Source organism: Esox lucius, chromosome 8 (genome assembly GCF_011004845.1).
Source record: "Esox lucius isolate fEsoLuc1 chromosome 8, fEsoLuc1.pri, whole genome shotgun sequence".
NCBI lineage: Eukaryota > Metazoa > Chordata > Actinopteri > Esociformes > Esocidae > Esox > Esox lucius.
The window spans coordinates 4,162,978-4,188,182 of NC_047576.1; the positions used below are offsets into that span (position 1 = coordinate 4,162,978).

The 25,205-nt window shown below is 42.0% G+C and overlaps 1 protein-coding gene across 2 annotated transcripts in view; it reads right to left on the reverse strand.

The window, feature by feature from the left end:
• LOC105027379 (gamma-aminobutyric acid type A receptor subunit gamma3) overlaps positions 1-25,205 on the reverse strand; it is a 130,288-nt gene that overhangs the window by 24,373 nt on the left and 80,710 nt on the right. Inside the window, exons 1-3 of one of the 2 annotated variants that reach the window (XM_034293670.1) lie at positions 22,805-22,922; positions 17,841-18,061; positions 7,084-7,166 (exon numbers count right to left, since the gene is read on the reverse strand). In XM_034293670.1, coding sequence (XP_034149561.1) covers positions 7,084-7,166; positions 17,841-17,995 — 238 coding nt within the window. In that variant the 5' untranslated portion in view covers positions 17,996-18,061; positions 22,805-22,922. Of the gene's footprint in view, positions 1-7,083; positions 7,167-17,840; positions 18,062-22,804; positions 22,923-25,205 lie in introns of those variants that run through there. The other variant, XM_013134824.4, reaches the window with a different exon arrangement.

Genomic DNA, 25,205 nt, shown 5'->3' on the forward strand with positions numbered 1-25,205 from the left:
GGCAGAGAGGGAAGAAAAAAAACGGAGAGAAAAAGAGGCACGGAGAGAGAAATGGAAAGAGAGAGAGAAAGAGTGCTGAATGTATGGACCAGCGTACACCTCAAGTCCTTCAGAGGAAAAGCATTACTACAACAAATTCCAGGTGTTTGTCACCCAGACTGTACAGCCACCATGAATCCTCATCAGTTGGTTAAACATCCTTATAATGGCTTCTAATATGAGGACAATGAATTACTCATACCACAGAAAAGAGCCTAAAGCAGGAAACACATTGGAGCCATGTAATCATGTGGACTGCTATAGCGCAGCCTTTTTTTGGCCACCGTTCTTTTTCTTTAAACCCCCCCCCCCTCCCTCACCCAGAGACTAAAGGTAGTCACTGCCCTCCTCTTGTCAAGGCTTTTCAGCTGTCTGACCTGGACCTAGGGGAGAAAATAACATACCCGGGATCCACAGTGGCAGCAGGTGCACAGTAATATACCCAGGATGCACTTGAACAGTAAGAGGAGACAACAAGATATCAAGGATCCATTATGGCAATAGGATGCACTGTGACAGAAGGAGAAGCGCAAAATGTCCAACAATGTCTCAAATGGCACCCTGATCCTTCTGTAGTGCACTGGGTTTGAACACAGCCCCCTGGAGAAAGGTTGGGCTGTGGTCAAACATAGTGCGCCACATAGGGAATAGGATGGCAGCTGGATGGCAGAACAACAGAAAGGATGAGTTCTGGCCAATCACAGCACACATGGCCCAGGTTTTCCATTCTTCCGTACGATCCAAGGAATTCTTTTTTTAATAAAGATAGTGTTAGTTTATAAACATGATTTTGTGATGGTAAAACTTTAAGTCAGTTTCCATCACTACCTTCACTAAGACAGAGGACCTGTGCTGAAAACACAAAATAACGATTTATTTATCTTTGAAAAAGAAAGTAGAATGTTTCTGTTTCCTCCCATGAGTTTACCAGAGGTTGAAACTGATCATAAATGGCCAGGGAATTAACCCCAGGCCTTCTCTAAGCACTATGTTGATCTAGGGCCCAAATATATTTGATCAAAAGTTGTACACAATTTAGGGAATAGAATGGAATTTGGGCTGCAGTTGTCATGTATATAACAACAAAATGATTGAAATGGATGACAAATGCTCAAATACGCACAATTCCATCAAAATGTCCATTTATATAATTTTGTAAAGAAAGTATTTGGTCGTCTTGCATGAACTTCACGTTTGAGATAACCCCAGAGTGGCTCGATTATATTGACTTCAGGAGACTGTGATGGCCACTCCAGAACTACTCCAGAACCACTCCAAAAACGTTTTCTGCTGTAACTGCTGTACAGGTGCTGGTCATAAAATTAGAATATCATCAAAAAGTTGATTTATTTCAGTAATTCCATTCAAAAAGTGAAACTTGTATATTATATTCATTCATTACACACAGACTGATATATTTCAAATGTATATTTCTTTTAATTTTGATGATTATAACTGACAACTAATGAAAATCCCAAATTCAGTATCACAGAAAATTTGAATATTACTTAAGACAATACACATTTTTTTTTTTTAATGTTGGCCAACTGAAAAGTATGAACATTAAAATATGAGCATGTACAGCACTCAATACTTAGTTGGGGCTCCTTTTGCCTCCTTTTGCCTTTTGTGGTTTGACACAAGGAATGTGACAGCTGAAATCCATGTCTTGCATACATCTGTGCGTGGTGGTTCTTGAAGCACTGAGTCCAGCTGCAGTCCACTCTTTGTGAATCTCCCCCACATTGTTTCACAATCCTCTCCAGGGTGCGGTTATCCCTATTGCTTGTACACTTTTTTCTACCACATCTTTTCCTTCCCTTCGCCTCTCTATTAATGTGCTTCGACACAGAGCTCTGTGAACAGCCAGCCTCTTTAGCTATGACCTTTTGTGTCTTGCCCTCCTTGTGCAAGGTGTCAATGGTCGTCTTTTGGACAAGTCAGCAGTCTTCCCCATGATTGTGTTGCCTACAGAACTAGACTGAGAGACCATGTAAAGGCCTTTGCAGGTGTTTTGGATTAATTAGCTGATTAGAGTGTGTCACCAGGTGTCTTCAATTTTGAATCTTTTCACAATATTCAAATTTTCTGAGATATTGAATTTGGGGTTGTCAGTTAAAATCATCAAAATTAAAAGAAAAAAACCCTTGAAATATATCAGTCTGTGTGGAACAAGTTCCACTTTTTGAATGGAATTACTCAAATAAATACATTTTATGACCAGCACCTGTAGGTTCAACTTGGCCTTGTGCTTAGGGTCATTGTCGCACTGGAAAGTCCAAGAGAGTCACATGAAAGTCCAAGAGAGGGCACTGGCTTTGTTGAGAAAACTGTAGCTCACATTTGCTATATAGACTGCTAGCTCAAACAAAAATGCCAACAAGTTGTATATCTGCTGGTAAACAGATGCAAATTTGAACTTTTTCTATGTAAAGCACTTTGAATTGCATATGTATGAATTGTGCTATATAAATAAACTTGCTTGCTTGCATGCAAGAAGGCTTTATCCAGCAACCGGCTTTGTTTACAAAACTGTAGCTCACGTTAGGAGTGGGATTTATTGCTACCTAATTTAATCGAGAACATTGATGTGTCCGTGGATAAGGCTGAATCGGCTCCAGAGTGTCCAACAGATGACATTGACTTTAAAGCTTGACAGTTTTGGAAATATTCCAAGTCCCCAAAGAAACTGGAAGAAGAGGCAGAGGCCGGAGGGACCACACGGACAACTCTCAATTCTGTGAGTAGGCGTGCAATAGCTATTTGGGTAATTCTGTTTTAAGTCCCATTCTGCAGGAATAGTATGGGGAGGTACTGAAATTATTACTACTACGGAGTTTACAGATGTTGTGAGGTAGTGCATTGTTTACGAAAAATACTTTGGTTTCGTGCAGAACATAACCATTGATACAATGCTTGTTTTGGCACAATTTTTTTCAGGAGAACATACAGAGATCTATAACAATATATCGTGGCCTTCCTATTTTGGAAAACCGAATGTATCATATATTTTCGAATTCTACATTGGTTGCCCCGTTCAGTTCCATTTTAGCACAGAGAGAGAATTCAGGAAAAATCTATAATAATTTACGAAAGAAAAAATGTCTATGAACTAGGATCATGCTATCATGCTAGATCTAAATAGGCCCCAGGTTAAAAAATTGCAACTTTTTCCTTTAAGATGTATTTATTAGATGATTTTCAGATAGTGCTAAACAGGTGCATCTCAAAAAATGTGCTGATCATAGCTCTTCCCAGGTTGACATTTCTGTTTTATAAATGTTTTATTGTAATATTTTGAGATACTGGATTTTTGATTTACATGAGCTACAAGCCATAATCATCAAGATTGAAACAAAAAAGGCGTGAACCTGTTTCACTTTGTGTAATGAATTTAGAATATATGAAGGTGTCACTTTTTGATTTGAATTACGGAAAAAACTTTTACAACAATATTCAATGTTTTTGAGATACACCTGTTGGCAGAATTCTGATTATCAATGGTGTTGGAGCTAAATCCCATCTGTCTCTCTTTTGGACAATAGGTGTTTGAGCTCCAGCCCACCTGGTGCTCTTTGGATCACAGATACTGGCCTACTTTAACTCCTGAATTCATTGTTATGGCTCTACATACGCCAAATCGCCCACATCGACCAATGCTCACAGTTAACAAAATAGGAAAGAAAAATTGGGAATATGCTGCCAACAGAATGCACCACATAGGGCAGTGGTTCCCAACCAAGGGTACTAGGACCCCTGGGGGTACTTGGCCTCTCCACAGGGGGGTACTTAAAAACACTCATGACATCATAGGCTTACTAGTGAAATCAACATGAGGGGTATACTTCAGGGGTACTCCAAGCAGTGCAAAATCTTTTTGGGGGTACAGTAACTGAAAAGGGTTGGGAGCCACTGACATAGGGCATTGGGTGCAGTAGCAATATAAATATATATATTTAAAACAGGGATGCATTTGGATGCAGTCGTGTTTTATAAATCTGCCTTTTAGACGGCCCAGTCACTTTGAGTGCAGTGCACAGGCTGGGACTGCAGGGGAATATTTTAGCATAAAAGCCACATTCCTCAGCCAATGGCAGGCTGTAGGGAAAGAAGCTGCTATTCATCAATAATGCTATCCCACTGCCTGGCATAGAGGTGAGCCGTGTTCCAAATGGCACCCTATTGGCTAAATCAGGGGTATTCAAGTCTTACCCAACGAGGGCCAGAGCCTGCTGCTTTTCCATTCTGCCTCATCATTAATTGCGCCCATCTGGTGTCCCAGGTCTAAGTGAGTCCCTGATTAGCAGGTTGCAAAGAAAAAATTGAGTGGAACTCCTGGCTTCGAGGGACAGATTTGAAAGCCCCTAGTCTAAATGGTGTACCATTGGCCTAGGGCCCTGACCAAAACTGGTGCACTGAAGAGAGAGCAGGATGCCACTGGATACACGTGAACATGGTTTAGCTGATGCCGAGGTTGGTATAATGGAGTCTACTGCGTAATAGGTATCTGCAATGATGGTGATGTCCCAAATCCACAACGACTTCATCGTCATTCCATGGTGTACAAGCCCATTACATTCAATGTGTGTGTGCATGCATATTTATTTATTTGAAAATGGCGACACAAATCGGTTATAAAGTGATTTGACTGATTCTCTATCAGTAACAATATACACTCACCTAAAGGATTATTAGGAACACCTGTTCAATTTCTCATTAATGCAATTATCTAATCAACCATTCACATGGCAGTTGCTTCAATGTATTTAGGGGTGTGGTCCTCATCAAGACAATCTCCTGAACTCCAAACTGAATGTCAGAATGGGAAAGAAAGGTGATTTAAGCAATTTTGAGCGTGGCATGGTTGTTGGTGCCAGACGGGCCGGTCTGAGTATTTCACAATCTGCTCAGTTACTGGAATTTTCACGCACAACCATTTCTAGGGTTTACAAAGAATGGTGTGAAAAGAGAAAAACATCCAGTATGCGGCAGTCCTGTGGGCGAAAATGCCTTGTTGATGCTAGAGGTCAGAGGAGAATGGGCCGACTGATTCAAGCTGATAGAAGAGCAACTTTGACTGAAATAACCACTTGTTACAACCGAGGTATGCAGCAAAGCATTTGTGAAGCCACAACACGCACAACCTTGAGGCGGATGGGCTACAACAGCAGAAGACCCCACCGGGTACCACTCATCTCCACTACAAATAGGAAAAAGAGGCTACAATTTGCACGAGCTCACCAAAATTGGACAGTTGAAGACTGGAAGAATGTTGCCTGGTCTGATGAGTCTCGATTTCTGTTGAGACATTCAGATGGTAGAGTCAGAATTTGGCGTAAACAGAATGAGAACATGGATCTATCATGCCTTGTTACCACTGTGCAGGCTGGTGGTGGTGTAATGGTGTGGGGGATGTTTTCTTGGCACACTTTAGGCCCCTTCGTGCCAATTGGGCATTGTTTAAATGCCACGGCCTACCTGAGCATTGTTTCTGACCATGTCCATCCCTTTATGACCACCATGTACCCATCCTCTGATGGCTACTTCCAGCAGGATAATGCACCATGTCACAAAGCTCGAATCATTTCAGATTGGTTTCTTGAACGTGACAATGACTTCACTGTACTGAAATGGCCCCCACAGTCACCAGATCTCAACCCAATAGAGCATCTTTGGGATGTGGTGGAACGGGAGCTTCCTGCCCTGGATGTGCATCCCACAAATCTCCATCAACTGCAAGATGCTATCCTATCAATATGGGCCAACATTTCTAAAGAATGCTTTCAGCAGCTTGTTGAATCAATGCCACGTAGAATTAAGGCAGTTCTGAAGGCGAAAGGGGATCAAACACAGTATTAGTATGGTGTTCCTAATAATCCTTTAGGTGAGTGTATAATTGTCTTAGGCTGTAGTACTACAAAAAGGCCCACAACTTTTTTTATCAAGGCATCAGAGACAGCATAACGTACATAGATGTGGTTCTATTTTAGTTGTAGCCTCAAGTGTTAGTCCTTGGTTGTCCGGCCAGAAGCATTGATATCATGATGTTCTGTTGTTGGAGCTGTCACGGACACTTCAATTCCTACTGAGGCGCTGAAACCACATGACAGGGAGATGAAATGCTTTTTTTCTCTGTGTTTCACTTTGATCTCAATATTACCCTGAGCCTAGCAGGGTGGCAAGAAACAACATGGTTTCAGATGTTGAGGTGCAACCTGACATTCTAGTTCTAGAATGACATTCTAGTTATAAAACAATGGTTGATAGGCAAAGCCCTGACAATACAGAGAGCTTATTTAAATTACAAACACTGATGAACGAATGCCCGCTGTGATACAATGCTGCTATCAAAACTACATCTGTGATTGTGGCCTACAAAGAGGAAACAAATGTAAATGTTTCAGTCTCTTTGAATTAACCAAATTAAAAATGTCTAAGTTCTTTGGCAAAATAAAACATGTTCCCGGGTAAGTTTGGGTATTATTTGGGATAGCCAGCGTATGGGCGGGACCAGTTAGTGTGTATTTATTCAACAACACATATGGGTCATGGACCAAGATCAGGAGTCAATTTTTGTAACTGGCGGTTAGGTCATGTTTGGGCTAGAGTTAGATGTTAGGGGTCAAGGGGTCAGGAACTGGTGTCAGGGACTATTGTACCGAAAGCATTTTATCCGTCTCAGGTCCACATGATAGGGTTGTGCATTGGACTACATTTTACAGTTTTCACTGTAAAGTGAGTCGTAAACAAGGGACATGCTTAGGTCTGTTTAGTATTATTTAGAGACCAATTTGACATGTGATACAACTTTTCTGCTTTGTCAATTGGTTAAGACCTTGCATATTCCATGACATGAAAGTTAATTGGTTTTCAAGACACTTAAGGGCTTTGTTTAAAGGACATCCTTGACAGCTGTGTTGTCAAGATATATATATTTAACATTTTAAAAACAATTTAATTGATTGGAAAGCTTACATACAGTTTCTGTTGGTTCTGAGCATGGGGGGATGGCTTTAGAGACAGTAGGGGAGGTACTTTACTCACAGCTGGAGAAGATGAGAGGACACGAGTGTTCATCCATGGGGAAGTTATGCAGCTGTAACTGGCACTCTGCATTTATGGTCAGCCTGGCAAGAAGACACAGACATGGAGAGAGTGAGACAGAAGGGAGGCATGCTGTGTTTTTGTCCATCAGCTCCCATTATAATCATACCGAAGACAAAGGAAAGAGATCTGCTTAAAACATGCCTACGATATTATGCTGCCGAACGTAGATATATAATGAGACAGGCATAAAACGGTTATTTGCGAAATTAATATAGTTTATATAGATCATTGTAAATTAACTTAATTAATTTCAATATTGTTTATATGAGAACTTTTGATGATAAATGTACTTGTTTTTGTTCATATTGTTAGAATGGGTGTCTTTCATTTCTCTTCTTCCGCAATATTAAAGAATGTATTTAACACAACAAAAATGGTGTCTTCTGAAGTACCAAGTTGACAGCAGAAGAGAGTTGACCTCTGATGAGAGACTGCCTTACAAATGGATCTGATCTGAAACAATACGAGATACGTAGTTCGGAATGGCTCCGATCTGGTTAAACCGTTTGTGCGTGCGTGTGTGTGTGTGCGCACTAGCCCAAGAGCATGTGACAGTCTCAACAGCCACATGCAGACACCATGTTGATCAGTTCTACCCTGTTTTTCTGACCCAGTGTTAATTCAGACATGCAGTGTTAATTCAGACATGCAGTGTTAATTCAGACATGCAGTGTTAAATCCGACATACAGGGCTGTTTTTGCAGACACAGATTAAGCCTAGTTTAGGACTAGAAAACAAGGTCAGTGGAGAACTCTGAAATACAGTGTTTAATCAGATATACAGTGTTAAATCTGATATTCAGTATTAAATCAGATTGCAATCACAAGAGCAATGTAATGTTCCTGTTTGACTTTAATCCTCTGTCTACCGGTTTCAAAAAAAAGAACATTACCAAGCTAAACCACTACAGATGTTTAGTACTCATGTCATGACACACTTTGAGTGCCTCCCATCTTCAATCAATCTTGCTGTTTTAGAGCAATTACAATACTGAGTGAATGCATTTTACTAAATATTTTACTTTACATCAGTGAGTGAATATATTTTCACAATTCTTAAATTTATGCACTTATCCAGAGCCTTGGTCAGACCTACTGTGTTTTGGGTAATACCGAAGGACCATGAGCATTTTCAAGGGTTTATGATGACTGCAGAGTTTCCACAGCTCCTCCGAAGTCATTACATGACAGTGATCACATGACAGTGCCACATGTCTGTGGTGGGTTTTGTTAATGAAGATTAAGCTGGATTGTTGTTGTCAGCTCCAGCAGTCACTGTAGCAGCGGTCATAGCCAAGCGCAGACACCAACAAATGTCATCTTTATTTACTTCATCTTCACCAAAGTGCAGACGAGCATAATTAATATTGGGAGTGACATTAGGTTGTTCCCTTCTCCTATAAATATCTCAGAATGAGTCCTAAATGCCAGCCTTTCCCATTTATATTCCACTGCTTTTGACCGGACATTTGAGGGTGCGGTACGGTTTGCAACCAAAGCTTGGCCGGGGTATTCATGAATATAGACAATCGATACGACTCCTGGGGGAGAATCTAGCTGCCCGTTATTTGTCTCGTCCACTGTCCAGCCTCATGGCAGTGGGCATTGCTTCCTGCTGTTGTCAGGGAAATCATTCCCTGAGTGTTTGAGACAGTGTGATATAATTTCCAAGTGCACCCTAAATGGCTCCCTGTTGCCTCATACCACAAACGCACTACTTTGTGGTATGAGCCCTAATAAGCTTAAGGAAAAACGGGGCACTGTTTGGGACCACAGCCCTGTTCAGCTGCTCCGCCTATAGCTACAACACCTCACTGAGCAGGCCAGGGCACAGACAGGCTTGGCATCACCTTGCTCAAAGACACAACTTAAAGGTGACATCTGCAATATGGTGCCATTGTCTGCTGTGTGGCTGTAAGAACAAATTACATTTTGTAGCTGCTGTACCATTCATCTCAAAATAACTTACACCTGCAGAAATAGCTCTGCTTGTTATGTGGTTCTGTCCCTTTTTGGGGACAGATCTTTCCAACTGTCATGTCAGTGGGGGATTTCATCAAAGACGTTTTTGTCAAGACTGTATTTCATGTCATCTAGCTTGGAGATGTGCAAATACTTATTAGCCTGTAGATGTTTGAGGTCAATAGGTCAGGTGTCACATTGTGGCCTGCCGTGCTAGTGAGATCCAATGTCTTCACTCCCCCGTTTGGATCACTTACTTGTTTTGTTGTTTGTCCCCCTCGCCGGTTTCTCTAATCACTGTGCCTATTTACAGTATCTAACAAAAGTGAGTACACCCCTGACATTTTTGCAAATATTTGATTATATATTTTCATGTGACAACACTGAAGAAATTACTCTTTGCTACAATGTAAAGTAGTGAGTGTACAGCTTGTATAGCAGTGTAGAGATTGTATAGCAGTGTACATTTGTTGTCCCCTCAAAATAACACAACACACAGCCATTAATGTCTAAACCGCTGGCAACAAAAGTCAGTACACCCCTAAGTGTAAATGTCCAAATTGGGCCAAAAGTGTTAATATTTTGTGTGGCCACCATTATTTTCCAGCACTGCCTTAACCCTCTTGGGCATGGAGTTCACCAGAGCTTCACAGGTTGCCACTGGAGTCCTGTTCCACTCCTCCATGACGACATTACAGAGCTGGTGAATGTTAGAGACCTTACGCTCCTCCACCTTCCGTTTGAGGATGCCCCACAGATGCTCAATATGGTTTAGGTCTAGAGACATACTTGGCCAGTCCATCACCTTTACCCTCAGCTTCTTTAACAAGGCAGTGGTCGTCTTGGAGGGAATCATGTTTTCAGTATGTCACAGTACATGTTGGCATTCATGGTTCCTTCAATGATCTGTGGCGGCAGTGCCGGCAGCACTCATGCAGCCCCAGACCATGACACTCCCACCACCATGCTTGACCAGAGTCAAGACACACTTGTCTTTGTACTCCTCACCTGGTTGCCGCCACACATGCTTGACACCATCTGAACCAAATAATTTTATCTTGGTCTCATCAGACTAAGGACATGGTTCCAGTAATCCATGTCCTTAGTCTGCTTGTCTTCAGCAAACTGTTTGCGGGCTTTCTTGTGCATCATCTTTAGAAGAGGCTTCCTTCTGGGATGACAGCCACGTTGACCAATTTGATGTAGTGTGCAGTGTATGGTCTGAGCACTGACAGGCTGACCACCCACTCCTTCAACCTCTGCAGGAATGCTGGAAGCACTCATACGTCTATTTCCCAAAGACAACCTCTGGATATGATGCTGAGCATGTGCACTCAACTTCTTTTGTCGACCATTGCGAGGCCTGTTCTGAGTGTAACCTGTCCTGTTAAACCGCTGTATGGCCTTGGCCAATGTGCTGCAGCTCAGTTTCAGGGTCTTGGCAATCTTCTTATAGCCCAGGCCATCTTTATGTAGAGCAACAATTATTTTTTTCAGATCCTCAGAGAGTTCTTTGCCATGAGGTGCCATGTTGAACTTCCAATGACCAGTATGAGGGCGTGTGAGAGCGATGACACCAAATTTAACACACCTGCTCCTGATTCACACCTGAGACGTTGTAACACTAACGAGTTACATGACACCGGGAAGGGAAAATGGCTAATTGGGCCCTATTTGGAAATGTTTACTTGGAGGTTTAGACATTAATGGCTGTGTGTTGAGTTATTTTGAGGGGACAGCAAATTTACACTGTTATACAAGCTGTACACTCACTAACTTACATTGTAGCAAAGTGTCATTTCTTCAGTGTTATCACATTAAAAGATATAATCAAATATTTGCAAAAATGTGAGGGGTGAGAGGAGGAGGGCGCTCGGCCCCAGCAGCTGCGAGAGGAGTACCAGTGACCGGGATTGTCGGTCATGAGGTGTGCCCGCGGTCTTCAGGAAGTTACGGCATGCCTACTCCAGGGCGGGACCCTGACAGAGGACGATCCAGGAGTAAAAAAAAGACTATCGGCCCTAACAGCTACCGAAGAGGAGAGCTCCCTGGAAGTTCCTGCCCTGTTCCCAATGTCCAGTTGTCGGTCCCGGTGCAAAGCCTCAGCAGGCAACTTCTGGTTCTTGTTTTTGCCGTTGGCTGTTCTGGTTGCTCACAGAGCCCTTTGCGTATGGCTCCGTGGGTCTTGGTGATGCACTGGGTTTGGAGGCTGCCGCCTTTGGACTCGGCCGCCTCCTGATCATAAACATTTGGAGGATGCAACCTCCTGATCAGGAGTGGAAGGACGCCAACATCGTCGTCATCTATAAACAGAAGGGGGGCAGGGCAGTTTGTGGGAACAACCAAGGAATCTCCTCCCATTGCGGGAAAACTGTTTTGGAAAATCATTTGGAAAGTGCTCTCCCGGGGAATCCAGTGTGGCCTCCGGAAAGGCAGATCTACCACTATCATGATCCTTGTCTTATGGCATCTGCAAGGGAAAAGCAGAGAGCAGCAAAAATACCTCTACATCACCTTCATTGACCTCAGCGACGCTTTCGATACCATCAACCGTCAGATACTCAGGGAACTGCTTGCCAACCTTGGTGTTCCACCTAAGTTTCTTTCCGTGCTGCAGCAACTACATGATGGAATGCAAGCCAGAGTACTCACGGGAGGTCTGTAGTCAGAACCCTTTGAAGTCAAAGAACCCTCTCAGCCATTATTGACCTCTTCCACCATGCCCTGGGACTCATAGATGGAGTTCCCCTACAGTACCGCCTGGATGGAAGTCTTTTTAACATCCGACAACACCAGGCCTACACCAAGACAAAGTAATGTCAAATATATGAACTGCAGTACGTGGATTTCTGTACTTATTTGGCACATAGCCCTCAGTGCCCTAAACATAATCTCTTCCTTATATCAGTCCTTCAGCCTACAAATCAACATACAAAAACTAAAGTTATTGCTCAGCTCTTAGTACAACCACCCCACCCTCACACATTCCACATTTATGCTCTCTGACTCAAAGTGGTGGACAGCTTCACCCATCTCAGCTCCACATTGTCCTTGGACTGCTTCCTTGTCAGTGAAGCAAATGGCTACATATGCAAAGCCTCCAGAACCTTTGGACGCCTCCGTGCAAGGGTCTTCAGAAATAAAACCCCAAAGGTCGGAACCAAAGTTGCTGTCTATAATACGGTATGTGTCTCTACTCTGCTCAATGTGGCAGAGACGTGGACCCCATACATATGGCACATCACCATCTTGGAGGTCTTCTAAATGCGAAGCCTACAATGACTACTCAGACTGTCCTGGGATGATCGAATTCCCCATACAGAAATTCTCTACCTCAATAACTCCTGTATGAAAGTACTGCAGGCCTAGTGCCATCTTCACTGGACAGGGCCATTCGCATGCCTGACCAACACCTGTCGCACCAAGTCCTCTAAGGCCAACTAAGCATTGCAAAATGTGCTGCTGGCAGACAGAAGAGGTGCCTCAAGGATCGCAACCACGTAGAACCCTTGGACTACAACAAAGACCTACCGAAACACCGCAACATTAACCCTAACCACGTAGAACCCTTGGACTACAACAAAGACCTACCGAAACACCGCAACATTAACCCTAACCACGTAGAACCCTTGGACTACAACAAAGACCAACCAAAACACAGCAACATTAACCCTAACCACGTAGAACCCTTGGACTACAACAAAGACCTACCGAAACACCGCAACATTAACCCTAACCACGTAGAACCCTTGGACTACAACAAAGACCTACCAAAACACCGCAACATTAACCCTAACCACGTAGAACCCTTGGACTACAACAAAGACCTACCGAAACACCGCAACATTAACCCTAACCACGTAGAACCCTTGGACTACAACAAAGACCAACCAAAACACAGCAACATTAACCCTAACCACGTAGAACCCTTGGACTACAACAAAGACCTACCGAAACACCGCAACATTAACCCTAACCACGTAGAACCCTTGGACTACAACAAAGACCTACCAAAACACCGCAACATTAACCCTAACCACGTAGAACCCTTGGACTACAACAAAGACCTACCAAAACACCGCAACATTAACCCTAACCACGTAGAACCCTTGGACTACAACAAAGACCAACCAAAACACAGCAACATTAACCCTAACCACGTAGAACCCTTGGACTACAACAAAGACCTACCGAAACACCGCAACATTAACCCTAACCACGTAGAACCCTTGGACTACAACAAAGACCTACCAAAACACCGCAACATTAACCCTAACCACGTAGAACCCTTGGACTACAACAAAGACCTACCAAAACACAGTGACATCAACCCTAACCACCTAGAACCCTCAGGTCTTGACCGGACGGCCAGGCAGGACTCCTGTGCCAGAGGGGCATAACAACTTCACAACCACATCCAACAAAGGAGGACTGAGAGAAAGGCCCAATGGCACCAGCGGGCTCCTGGCAGTACCCCAACATCTGGTCTCCAAAGCCCCACCTGCGGACAGGTGTGTGGCTCACGCGTTGGCATCCACGGCCACCTGAAGTGGCGCCAGCGTCCACACCAAATGGATAGCGGAAAAAGCAATGTTTGATAATCACTGATGTCACTTTGATAACGTTTGAATACGGCAAACCGGGGGGGAGGCGCTAAGCCCCGAATGTGTTGTGATCCTAGCGACGCCTCTGTGTAGCCCTAAAGGGTCCATTCTAGGCTGGTTTCCAGAACATGTCCCTGACTATGTTGTACTGTACATCATGTATATATCTGTCGGTTTGAAGCCATCAGTCACTACCTGTCTAGGCCTGGTTTGACTGCTAAAATGCTCTTCAATGGGTCTGTCACTAAGGCTGAGTACATTCAGCCCGGGCCAGAAGGAGGGGTGGCATATATCCTGTGTTCCAAATGGCCTCCTGGTTCCTGAATGATCTAGTAATTTCGCTCCCAGACTCCACAGCTGGTTGGTTCAGACGGGACAGAGTCCAAGGGCAGTCTGGGGTACGACAGCCGAGGGGTTTGGAGGATGTGGGCACAGGTGTTAATTTGACTCGTTTCTCACATCTGGAAAACGGTCCTGCAGCAACAGGACATTTTAATTATTTATCTTGAATAAAATTCATTAGATCCTTTGTGTGGGGTTGATACGTTTTATAAATAGGTCTGCGATTTTGATGAAAATATTAAATGGTTTTCTTTTTTTTGTGCCTTTTTTTTATGTTGAATACACTACAGGTTTGCAAAACAGGTGATCAAATTACGACCATACACCTGTATCTGAATTTAATAGGAAATAAATGATGGTGCATTTGTTAAAGGAAAAAGCCCATTCCCTATAGACATCTTCTGTAATAGCTTTCAAAAACAGAAAACTGAGAAATCCATCAAATGTTTTGGAATGGGTCAGGCCTTCTAGAACCTTCCATTGGTTCCAGCAGGGGGTTCCAGCAGGTTAGGCTAACAGCAGTATTTTGAGCCCCCTTGGTACTTTCCCGTGTGACACTGATGAATACCCTGGTCTTCTGGGTAATGATGTGACAGATGTGGTTATTTCACACCTGGGTTGCCTCCCAAATGGCACCCCAACCCAATGCAGTGCCCTATTCTGACCAGCACTTTGTAGTACCCTATTTTGACCTTAGCTTTCCGCCTTTTTCTGATCAGAACCTCAGAAGTGACTTGACACCAAAACAAAACTTTTAAAAACAAAGTGAAAAACAAAAGTCAAGGACAATAATCGCTTTTCTTTTATGCCCACATTCCACAAAGCTGATCTGCCAGCTTGAACAGCAATTGTTCTCTACCCAGCCTTAATAAACCTTGTCCAGCACCTGTGAGCTTACCAAGACAGTACTCCAGAAAGTATGTTCCCTTCGGCCCATAAGAATTCTGGTCTAGACCTGGCTCGGTGAGCAGCTTGATAAGGGACAGAACGACATTGGCTGTACTCTGGACATATATCTCTACTGTAAGAGCCTGTTGAGTAGTTACAGCGATGGATCTGAGATTTATTCACAAATTGGATACCACAAAATTCAGGAGAAAAAAACTAACTAAAATTAAAACCAAAATCTGGTTTGCCGGCTCTTTCCCGTGCTGTTCCTCTTGCTGAGGCTGTTCGTTAGTTACCTGGTTACACTTGTATTACAAAAAGGTTCACCTTTTTACACATATTTACACCTAGCATGTGTGTTCGTATCAATTTATTTATTTGAACAGATTACATACAGTACTTCCTTAGTAGCCTGTTATCTCTGTGGGCTAGGCCTTTTTGTCATATAACTTTCAGCATGCGCGGTATGAGGAGGACTAGTCGCTTTTCTAAAATCTGATTGTCAAACTCTCATGATTGAAAGCAAAAATAAATATGTTACCAAACCAACCGGTCTAATGAAATCAGAGAACTGTCTTTAGAAACACAAAAGTTCTAGAAGAAACTGATCAAATCGATGCATCCAATGCTGTTCATGCGCTTCTACTTATCTGATAATTATTGATAAATCTCCATTCATGAACAAGTGCATGAAATAGGTTTATAATAGGCAGAACAGTCAGAAAGTAAGCATAGAACTTCTCCCGTTTGGATCCTTTGTAAGCTACTCTGTGCTCTATGCCACTATGCAAATGTGATGTTATGCATGCAATGCTCGATTATTCCATGTGTGCCGGTAACTCTTAGCACAGAGGCCCCCCAGGTCACCTCCCTCTTGTTTTTCTCCAGCACCTCCCGGTTTACAAATTAGGCACTCGGGAAATTTCAGCAGTTTTCCTCTGTGGGATGATATAGCCATGCATCCCCTATCGGATATAACAGTTGAAGGCGGTCTGTGTACATTCCAGGACCCACAACGTCAACATGATGTACAAGGGACCTTTTATTTCATTTTATTTGCAGATACGGGTGGCTCCTCAGGCTTATGATGAGCTGTGGGCAACACAGCTAACTTTGCATCCTGTTGTAAAACCGTCCTCATCTGGGAAAACTGCGGCTCAGTCTCCAAATTACAAACCCTGTCCCTTGACCCCCAACGGGGTAGGAATATTTCAGCCTTATTTCTGCCTTGGACTGGGTTTCAATATGTCCTATATGTCTCTATCAACAAGAAATATAAATCGTAAAATTACCCATTTCCATTTCATACATTGGCTATATTCAACTCCATGTAATAGATTTTATATGAAAATGACACCCACTCCAAATTGTTTTATTTACCTTATTTAGTTTATTGTTATCATTTATTTTTTTGTCCATAGGGACCATTTTATATATCGTCTTCAAACAATTGGAGGGTTCTTGACTCTGTAAACAGGAATGTTGGTCTTTTTCCACCATTACTCCAAGAAATATTTATTTAGCAGAAACTCCACTTATTCCTAATGTTGATTTCTCCGTGAATCCTATGGTTTGGGAAAAAACGTGCTGGATATATAGCATCCAAAAAGATGGCTGCTCAACGTTGCCAAGAGCTTCACTGATGCCTTGGGATGAAAGGGTGCTTTCATCTTTAGATATTGCTAACATTGATCTCTCACTGTGTCCCATTTACATGAGGCTAAAGAGAAGCATGTTGAGCTATGATCTACAGTTATTGAAAAAAAAAAATTTGTTTGACTAATCAGTCGAGGGTGGGTCCTTTGTGGTCGGGGTGTGGGAACGAGGAGGGGGAGTTTACAATCTATGTGTGATCTTTTGTCTGCTTTTTAATGGAGGCATCTAGTTTGGGTTTCCATAAATGACACACACACACACACACACACAAAAGAACAATCAAATCTGAGTACTTAGAGTCTGGGAGTAGAATGCTCATTTACGTGAGCATCCTTTTAAGATGCTCTCGGATTAGATAAGGGATTGGTAATAAAATCTGGCTGTCTGGCCTCTTTTTAAAAGAATAAAATATATCCAACTGAATAATCATTATATTGTCACATATATATATATATAGTAAGACACTGAAATGAAAGGAAAATAGCACAGACCTGTCACATTTCAACAGTGAAAAACAAGTCTTGAACTGCAATTTAGTGAGGTAACTTAACCTTTAACTCGAGTTCAAACTCAGGGTTAAAGATCAAACTGATGTGATTCAGTTTGTAACCAGGTACATTTCTATGCCAACATGTCCTCCAGCACTAACCTGCACTGGGGCAGGATGATTCATAGCTTACAAACCCTGAATGGAATGAATGTCTTTAAATCAGACTCCCCAATTCCGTAGGGGTCATGGTTTGAAGAAAGATAAAATATTAATTTCATATTTTGTGTGTGTGTGTGTGTGTGTGTGAGAGAGAAATATTAATATTGAAAACCTGACGTTTCACATTAGGTAACGAGATGATGCATTTTAAATGTAACACATTAAAATGTTTTTAAGGTTATAGGCTACTATTTTTGTAGCTATATTAGTGGGTGAAAAAACATTGATTTTTTTAAGTAAGCCCTCCTGTTTTACACAATAGCCTATTTCTTAGTAAAACTGAAAATGTAACACTGGAATGATGGTTCCACATTGCATGAGCGATTAAGCGATCAATAATCCATGTGCTACATGCATGTTGTGCATCTACAAGACGGCTAAAGTTGGACAGGCAGATTCAGAGCTTCACCCTCGTAGGATGGTTCAAGCATGAGCTGGAATGTGAAGCTGACTGAAGCTAGCTGAATAAGAAGCCTGGGTTGATCTAGCTCAGTACGCGGTAAACCCCTCATATGTGTTTGGTTTTTGTTTACCTCAAAGTGTAGAGGATCTTTCCATCGTTCCATATCCTGAGCAACTGATTGGGCGTTGTAATCCAATGGGAGTCTGCGTTCTTGGAGTTCCTGAAGATTGTGTCAGGAAGCCAGATGAGGCCCACCATGTTGCTGTTCAGGGTCAGGATCTTCATGGTGCTGTTGTATCTCAGCCTGCTGTCTGTCCACGTCTGGGCAAAGATGATGTCAATTTGGTATTCCTGAAAATGGAAGATATAATCTCAGAAACAAAGAAAAACACTATCAAAAATAAATGGATGTGGATGTCAATAAAGGGAATATATACTACTCTGGAAAAAATGAAGAGACCATTGCACCTTTTTCTTTCCTTTCCAAAAAAGTTGAAAAGGAAAGTTTTGAGTGAGGCACAGAAGCCTTCAATTTGCAGTGGTCTCTTAATTTTACCCCTTCTGTTCCTCACTCAAAACCTTCCTTGTCGACTTTTTAGGAAAGGAAAGAAAAAGGTGCAATAGTCTCTTAATTTTTTCCGGAGCCGTATATTCGTGGATAGGGTGGATATTGGTAGTACATTTTATATTTACTTTTTAATAATTTAGCCGTTTTCTTTTATCTTATGAGATGTAACGGGGGAAAAGAGTTACAATACGTTAGTACTTCTTTGAGATGAAAAGAATGATGAAACTGAACTACCTCAGACAGAAGATTGATAATAGAGAACAGCTTCTCATATAATGGCGTGAGTATCGATTTCCTGTCTAGCAGGCTGAAACAACAACACAGTGGTTGTGAAGAGTTTTAAAAGTCTCTCTTCTAATTTAAAACCCAACAGTTCTCTAGAGAAATACTGAACCACACTGTCAGCCAGGACAGAACTCCCCATAGATAAATGCTATATTATTTTGTCAGCCAGCTTAGCGATCAAATGTGGTATTTTCTTGTCGAACTCAAGCGACTTCTTGTGGCTCCTTGGGTGTCTGTGAGCTCAACTGAATGGAAAGGCCAGAGAATGTGTTCCTTCTGACATGTAAGGGTTTTGGTGTACACCTCCTGACTGAGCAGGCTGTGTAAGGAAGTGCTTTGGAAATTCTGGCAAAAACTACCAACCAGGCAAGCCTAGTTCAGCCGGCCCACAATTAAAAGTAATAAATGTTTTTACCCCCACTGGATTCGAGTGAGTTGCTGTGTCTTTAACCACAACACCACGGTGCTATTAGTGAGACGGAATATGAACTTAACACAGCCAACGCAATTTCATGGCTCAAAAACATTGGTTTTTCTTTCTTTCGTGAAAAACATTAATACAATAACTATCAATATAGGTGACGATAACTGACTTTTTCTTCAAGTGAAAAGACGAGAGAATTGTGGAAACCCCTACTCTTTTACTGCCCAAGGGGTTTTTATCTTGCCTACTGTATATTACCCCAAAAATCATGCACAGTGCATATTTCAAAAATCCACCAGAAATAGTCGCAATATAAACTGTTTTATTTTAGGCTTACTATAACGTAGCTACTGAAGGTTGTAGCCATTGAAATGTTTGTCTATCCTGACCCAAAAAGCATGCACGGATGCGTACTTCCAAAATCCACCAGAAATAATCGCAATATAACCGTAAACTGTTTTATTTTAGGCTCACTATAGCAAAGCTACTGAAGGTTGTAGCCAACTAAGTTTTTATCTATCTGGCACAAATACTAACGCATAATTTGCTTTGACTGTAACAAAATTCAAACGCAGGGCCAGTTGGTTACAGGTCCGCATCTCTAACCACTACGCTATTTAACATGAGTCAGTCCGTCACTCATCCATGTTTTAACCACTGTAGTTAAAATGATTTCAAAATCTGTGTATAAGCCACTGTTTATAAACGGGAAATTATGGTGTAGTACTTTAGGCGGTGGAGTTAGGTGATGGAGTTATTAAGAGGTAGAGTTAGGAGAGGAAGTTTGCAGGTTTTGATGTTGTTTGATGTTGATAAAACAAATGACAATAGTCTATCAGTTAAATAAAATGACAGCGGTTTCATTGTTTTCAGGTGTGTGGCAAGCAAATGCTAAGATTTTCTATCCTACCTATAACAGCACACAACATTCTGTGATCGATTTTTGTTATTTGACACATGAAATTAAAAGCTTATTTGACATTTGATAACAACGTTTGTGTTTTATACCCGATGTGTGGTGTCCATGTGGAAACTGGTCCACGTTACCTCGGAAGGTAACAAATTCTTTATATTTTCACCTGTTTACTCTATAAACAAAAAACTTCCAAAACAAACCAGCCAACGATTCTTGTTAATCTGAACTGTTGTAGTTGTCTATGATTAAGCTTGTATTTATAACCCCCAATAAACCAGTCTTTTTTAAACCACAGTGTTTTTTAAACCCGTTAAGCATGGTTTTGTATAACTGCCGTGTTGTCCCCTTCAAGTATGGCTTTATAACGACTCTGTCATGACTTGGGTTCATTCGTCACTAAGAGGGGAGACCCGCAGCCAGACAGCCCAGCCCTGACTGGCTGATGATCCACAGTGTTGGATGGATGTCGGCGCAGATAAGCTCTGGCACAGATTTCGTGGCTGAGATGAGGGGGAGAAGCAGCGGATGGAAAGAGAAAAAGAGAGTGAAGGGGTTTTAAGGGAAGAGGAGAGAAGTTTGGCAAAGACCCAGAGAAAGAGCAAAGAATAACAAGATCCCAAATGACACCTCATTTCCTACAGAGGGCCCTACGCTTGTCCCGGGCCAATAGGATCACAGTGGTTCTGGGAGGTCTTGGTGCAATTAATGGGTTTACGGTCGGCTTCTTCAGGTCTTTATCCTATCAGACCCATCTCACAGATTAGCCACAAACACACCACAGAGACTCTGACATGGTTTTGGAGCATTATGGTAAAGTATACGATGTAGCTCTGCAGCTCCATGAGGTTCCCTGGGAAGACCACAGATCTGTGCTGTTCACAGAACCCTGACTGCATTATCAATACCACCACATTGCACTGATCATGCTGTTTAAAGTGCATTATCAACAAGTTTTTAACATGATTATCAAACTCCATACAATTTCACCAAGCTTTGTACATGCTTTATACATTAAACCAAGCTGTAATATAATCGCAGAGCTGTAAACATTAACACCAAGATGTATGGATTCTCACCAAGACGAATAGCACATCATCGCCTGACTGTATACATTATCGGCATATACAATATGACCAGTCTCTCAACCTGGGACGGTTAGGCCTGTCAAATATAGCGCTTAGCGTTTAGGCCAAAAAAGCTATATTTCCGTCTCATCAGATCATAGATTCTTTCCACTGAGTCTCCCACATGCTGCTGGTAAAACCCAGCTGAGATTTCATGTGAGTTGTTTTCAACAACGGCTTTCTTTTTGCCACTCTCCCACAAAGGCAAATATTCACAGACTCCCAGCTCTCTGCTCAACTGTGGAAGACTGTGACTACCTCCTTTAAAATTGCCATGGGCCTTTTGGTGGCCTGCCTGACTAGCGCCCTTCGCGCCCGGTTTCTAAGGACGGCCTGTTCAAGACAGTTTCACAGTTCTGCCATATTCTCTCCATTTCTTAATAATGGACTTTACTATGCTCCGGGGCATATTCAATGCCTTGAAAATGTCCTTATATCCTACCTCTGATTTGTGCTTTTGAAGAACCTAATTTTGGATTTGCTTTGAATGTTCCTTGGGCTTCATGGAATAGATTTTGTTAGGTATTGTATTAACCAGCTGTGTGATGGGTTAGGTTGTCATCAGACTAAATTCATAGGTATTTAATGGTCCAGGGTAGTCATTTTAAAATCCTCCAAACCTAGATGGGATCTAGCGAATAGCATATACATTTTATTTGCATTTTGTCTGTTAATGTCTAATGAATTGTAATAACTGAAGATAATTCAGTTATTTAGATCTAACACAGGGAATCCCCTGTTGTTTCTTAATGCTTGTTTAGTAGGCTATTATGAGAGCATGTCTTGTTACAAACCTGAACCTGAGAGCCTTGGAGTGTTAATTAAACAACAGGCTTGGGAAACACGTTTAGTTATTAATCTAATGAGCTGGATGAGTTCTGTACCTAGATATGCACTACAGGGACTAAAATGATTATTCCTTCACTGCGTATAGTGCCCAAGGTCGTAAAGACTATTGGGAACAAAAATAGACCTACCTGTAACTAAAATGTTTCATCCTACAGAGAGAGGCGTACAAGTGTTTGGTAAATGCATTTCTTTTCATCGCAGTGGGAATTTCTGGTAATGTAAATCTTCATAAAATGTAGTGTTCTTCACAAATGTTCCGATAGGTGCCACTTTGGTCGATAACACCTCGACGTTACACACACCCCCTCCCTCCCAACACTGGGCTTGTTTACATTACACTACATTATCCGTATAAAACAAGACTTGAGATGATAAATAATTGTGTGTAAACATGCAACTCCCCCTGGAGTTTTGCAAGTGTGAAGAAAATTATGTCTGAACTGTTTCAAGTTTCTGTGGCGTGCGCAATACAATCCTGTGTGGTACGTCTTGAGCAATAGAGTAAATTCAAACTCTATGAAAATAATGACGCAAATAAACATAGTCTATCTAGCAATTTATTCTCTCTAACGTAAGTTTTACAAGCCCATCTTTTCCCCCGAAATAGTCCCAGAGTCATTAGCAGCGGTCTGGATCAAATGGGGTATTTAAGATGTTTAAGAGGACTTCAAACACTCCAGACAACTAAGCGAATTGAAATTAAATTTAAGATAATTAAATCATTTGATGATTGTAAAACAATTGCGTATGTTAGTTTAGACCAAATTAGAAAATGCTGAGGAAAATACAAAAAATTATTACCCAGAGGGTAATTTGTGGATGAAGTTGAGTTGTTCACTTAATGAATATGCCTACACCTGGTCACATACAATAAATACAAAATACAACACATTTAACATTGGAAAAAAATGCTATGTATTTACTTTACCTTGTGAAGCAGAAATAGAGACAGATAGCAACTTCCATTTAAAACTTTAGTCAAAAATGAAACCTCCCGATCCAGGTTTGAAATGTAAATAGCCTGTCTGAAATAGCACCCTACTGCGGCGCACTACTTCTGGCCAGGGCAAATAGAATGCCATTGGTGACACAGCTGTTATCTACACCCACCTAAAGGATTATTAGGAACACCTGTTCAATTTCTCATTAATGCAATTATCTAATCAACCAATCACATGGCAGTTGCTTCAATGCATTTAGGGGTGTGGTCCTGGTCAAGACAATCTCCTGAACTCCAAACTGAATGTCAGAATGGGAAAGAAAGGTGATTTAAGCAATTTTGAGCGTGGCATGGTTGTTGGTGCCAGACGGGCCGGTCAGAGTATTTCACAATCTGCTCAGTTACTGGGATTTTCACGCACAACCATTTCTAGGGTTTACAAAGAATGGTGTGAAAAGCGAAAAACATCCAGTATGCGGCAGTCCTGTGGGAGAAGATGCCTTGGTGATGCTAGAGGTCAGAGGAGAATGGGCCGACTGATTCAAGCTGATAAAAGAGCAACTTTGACTGAAATAACCACTTGTTACAACCGAGGTATGCAGCAAAACATTTGTGAAGCCACAACACGCACACCCTTGAGGCAGATGGGCTACAACAGCAGAAGACACCACCGGGTACCACTCATCTTCTCTACAAATAGGAAAAAGAGGCTACAATTTGCACGAGCTCACCAAAATTGGACAGTTGAAGACTGGAAGAATGTTGCCTGGTCTGATGAGTCTCGATTTCTGTTGAGACATTCAGATGGTAGAGTCAGAATTTGGCGTAAACAGAATGAGAACATGGATCCATCATGCCTTGTTACCACTGTGCAGGCTGGTGGTGGTGGTGTAATGGTGTGGGGGATGTTTTTTGGCACACTTTAGGCCCCTTCGTGCCAATTGGGCATCGTTTAAATGCCACGGCCTACCTGAGCATTGTTTCTGACCATGTCCATCCCTTTATGACCACCATGTACCCATCCTCTGATGGCTACTTCCAGCAGGATAATGCACCATGTCACAAAGCTCGAATCATTTCAAATTGGTTTCTTGAACATATGAATTCACTGTACTGAAATGGCCCCCACAGTCACCAGATCTCAACCCAATAGAGCATCTTTGGGATGTGGTGGAACGGGAGCTTCGTGCCTCCCACAAATCTCCATCAACTGCAATATGCTATCCTATCAATATGGGCCAACATTTCTAAAGAATGCTTTCAGCACCTTGTTGAATCAATGCCACGTAGAATTAAGGCAGTTCTGAGGGCGAAAGGGGGTCAAACACAGTATTAGTATGGTGTTCCTAATAATCCTTTAGGTGAGTGTATTTTAGTTAAATGGATGGCTCCTTTGACCGGCACTGTCACAGAGGGATGAAAACGAATCTGTGCACTACGAAAACTGGCTTTTGATGTTGGATTCAGCCCTGAAATGAATGCAACAGGTTAAAGTACCTCCTTGGTCAGGTATTCTTTGAAAATGCAACGACCTCCAATTAGACCGAACAGGATTTTCCTGATTGTCTGAAATGGCGGCATTTTGTACGGTCAAAGACAGAGCGCAATCAACGGAGTGTCGGGCCGCTTGGGATTGAGCTCAAGAACAGGTAATCGTTTTCAGAATTGACATTTCTTTCAACGTCTGCTGGTGACTCAACAATGTTGCTAGCAAATCCTGCTATCACATATCATTCCGTGATGAGTTGAGTCCGTGTGCTTGGCTAAACTCTTCTGGAACTTTAACTCAGTGCTCCCAGTAAATGGAACAGAACTTTTCCCCAGAACTCCTGTAATTTGAGCCAAGTTGAAAATCAGGCAGGAGACGCAGCAGGTTGTAAAGACCTTTCATTGGCCGAAACCCAAGGCGTTGAAGGGTGAAACAGGAAATCATCTAGGGGCCAATTGGCATCCAGGTGGAAATATTGGCAACATGTGTCCCAAATGGCCCCCCATTCTTGTACATTGCATTACCTATGAGCAGGGCTTTCAGTTGTGCACTATGTAGGGAATAGGGAGCTATTGGGGACTCGAAAGGATGTAAACGGTAGTAATGGGATCTGATGTCAACACATCTGGCGTCAGAGACACGGACGAAAATGTAATTACTGTAAAAGTGCGTGTTAAATGTTATTCTTAGACATCCCATAATGCTACACAGTGTTGTTTAGTGTGTTCAAACAATAAAAGTAAAATGTTATCTTTTATGGTTGCGAATTTAAGATTCGGTGCTTCGGTGCTCACATCTCCCATAGTGTTCTCTTATCAGAAACTCCTGAAAATCTACAGAAACCTCCACTTAACTGGCTACGTCCTACTGACATCCAGTTCTATCATGCTTCTCATGTTA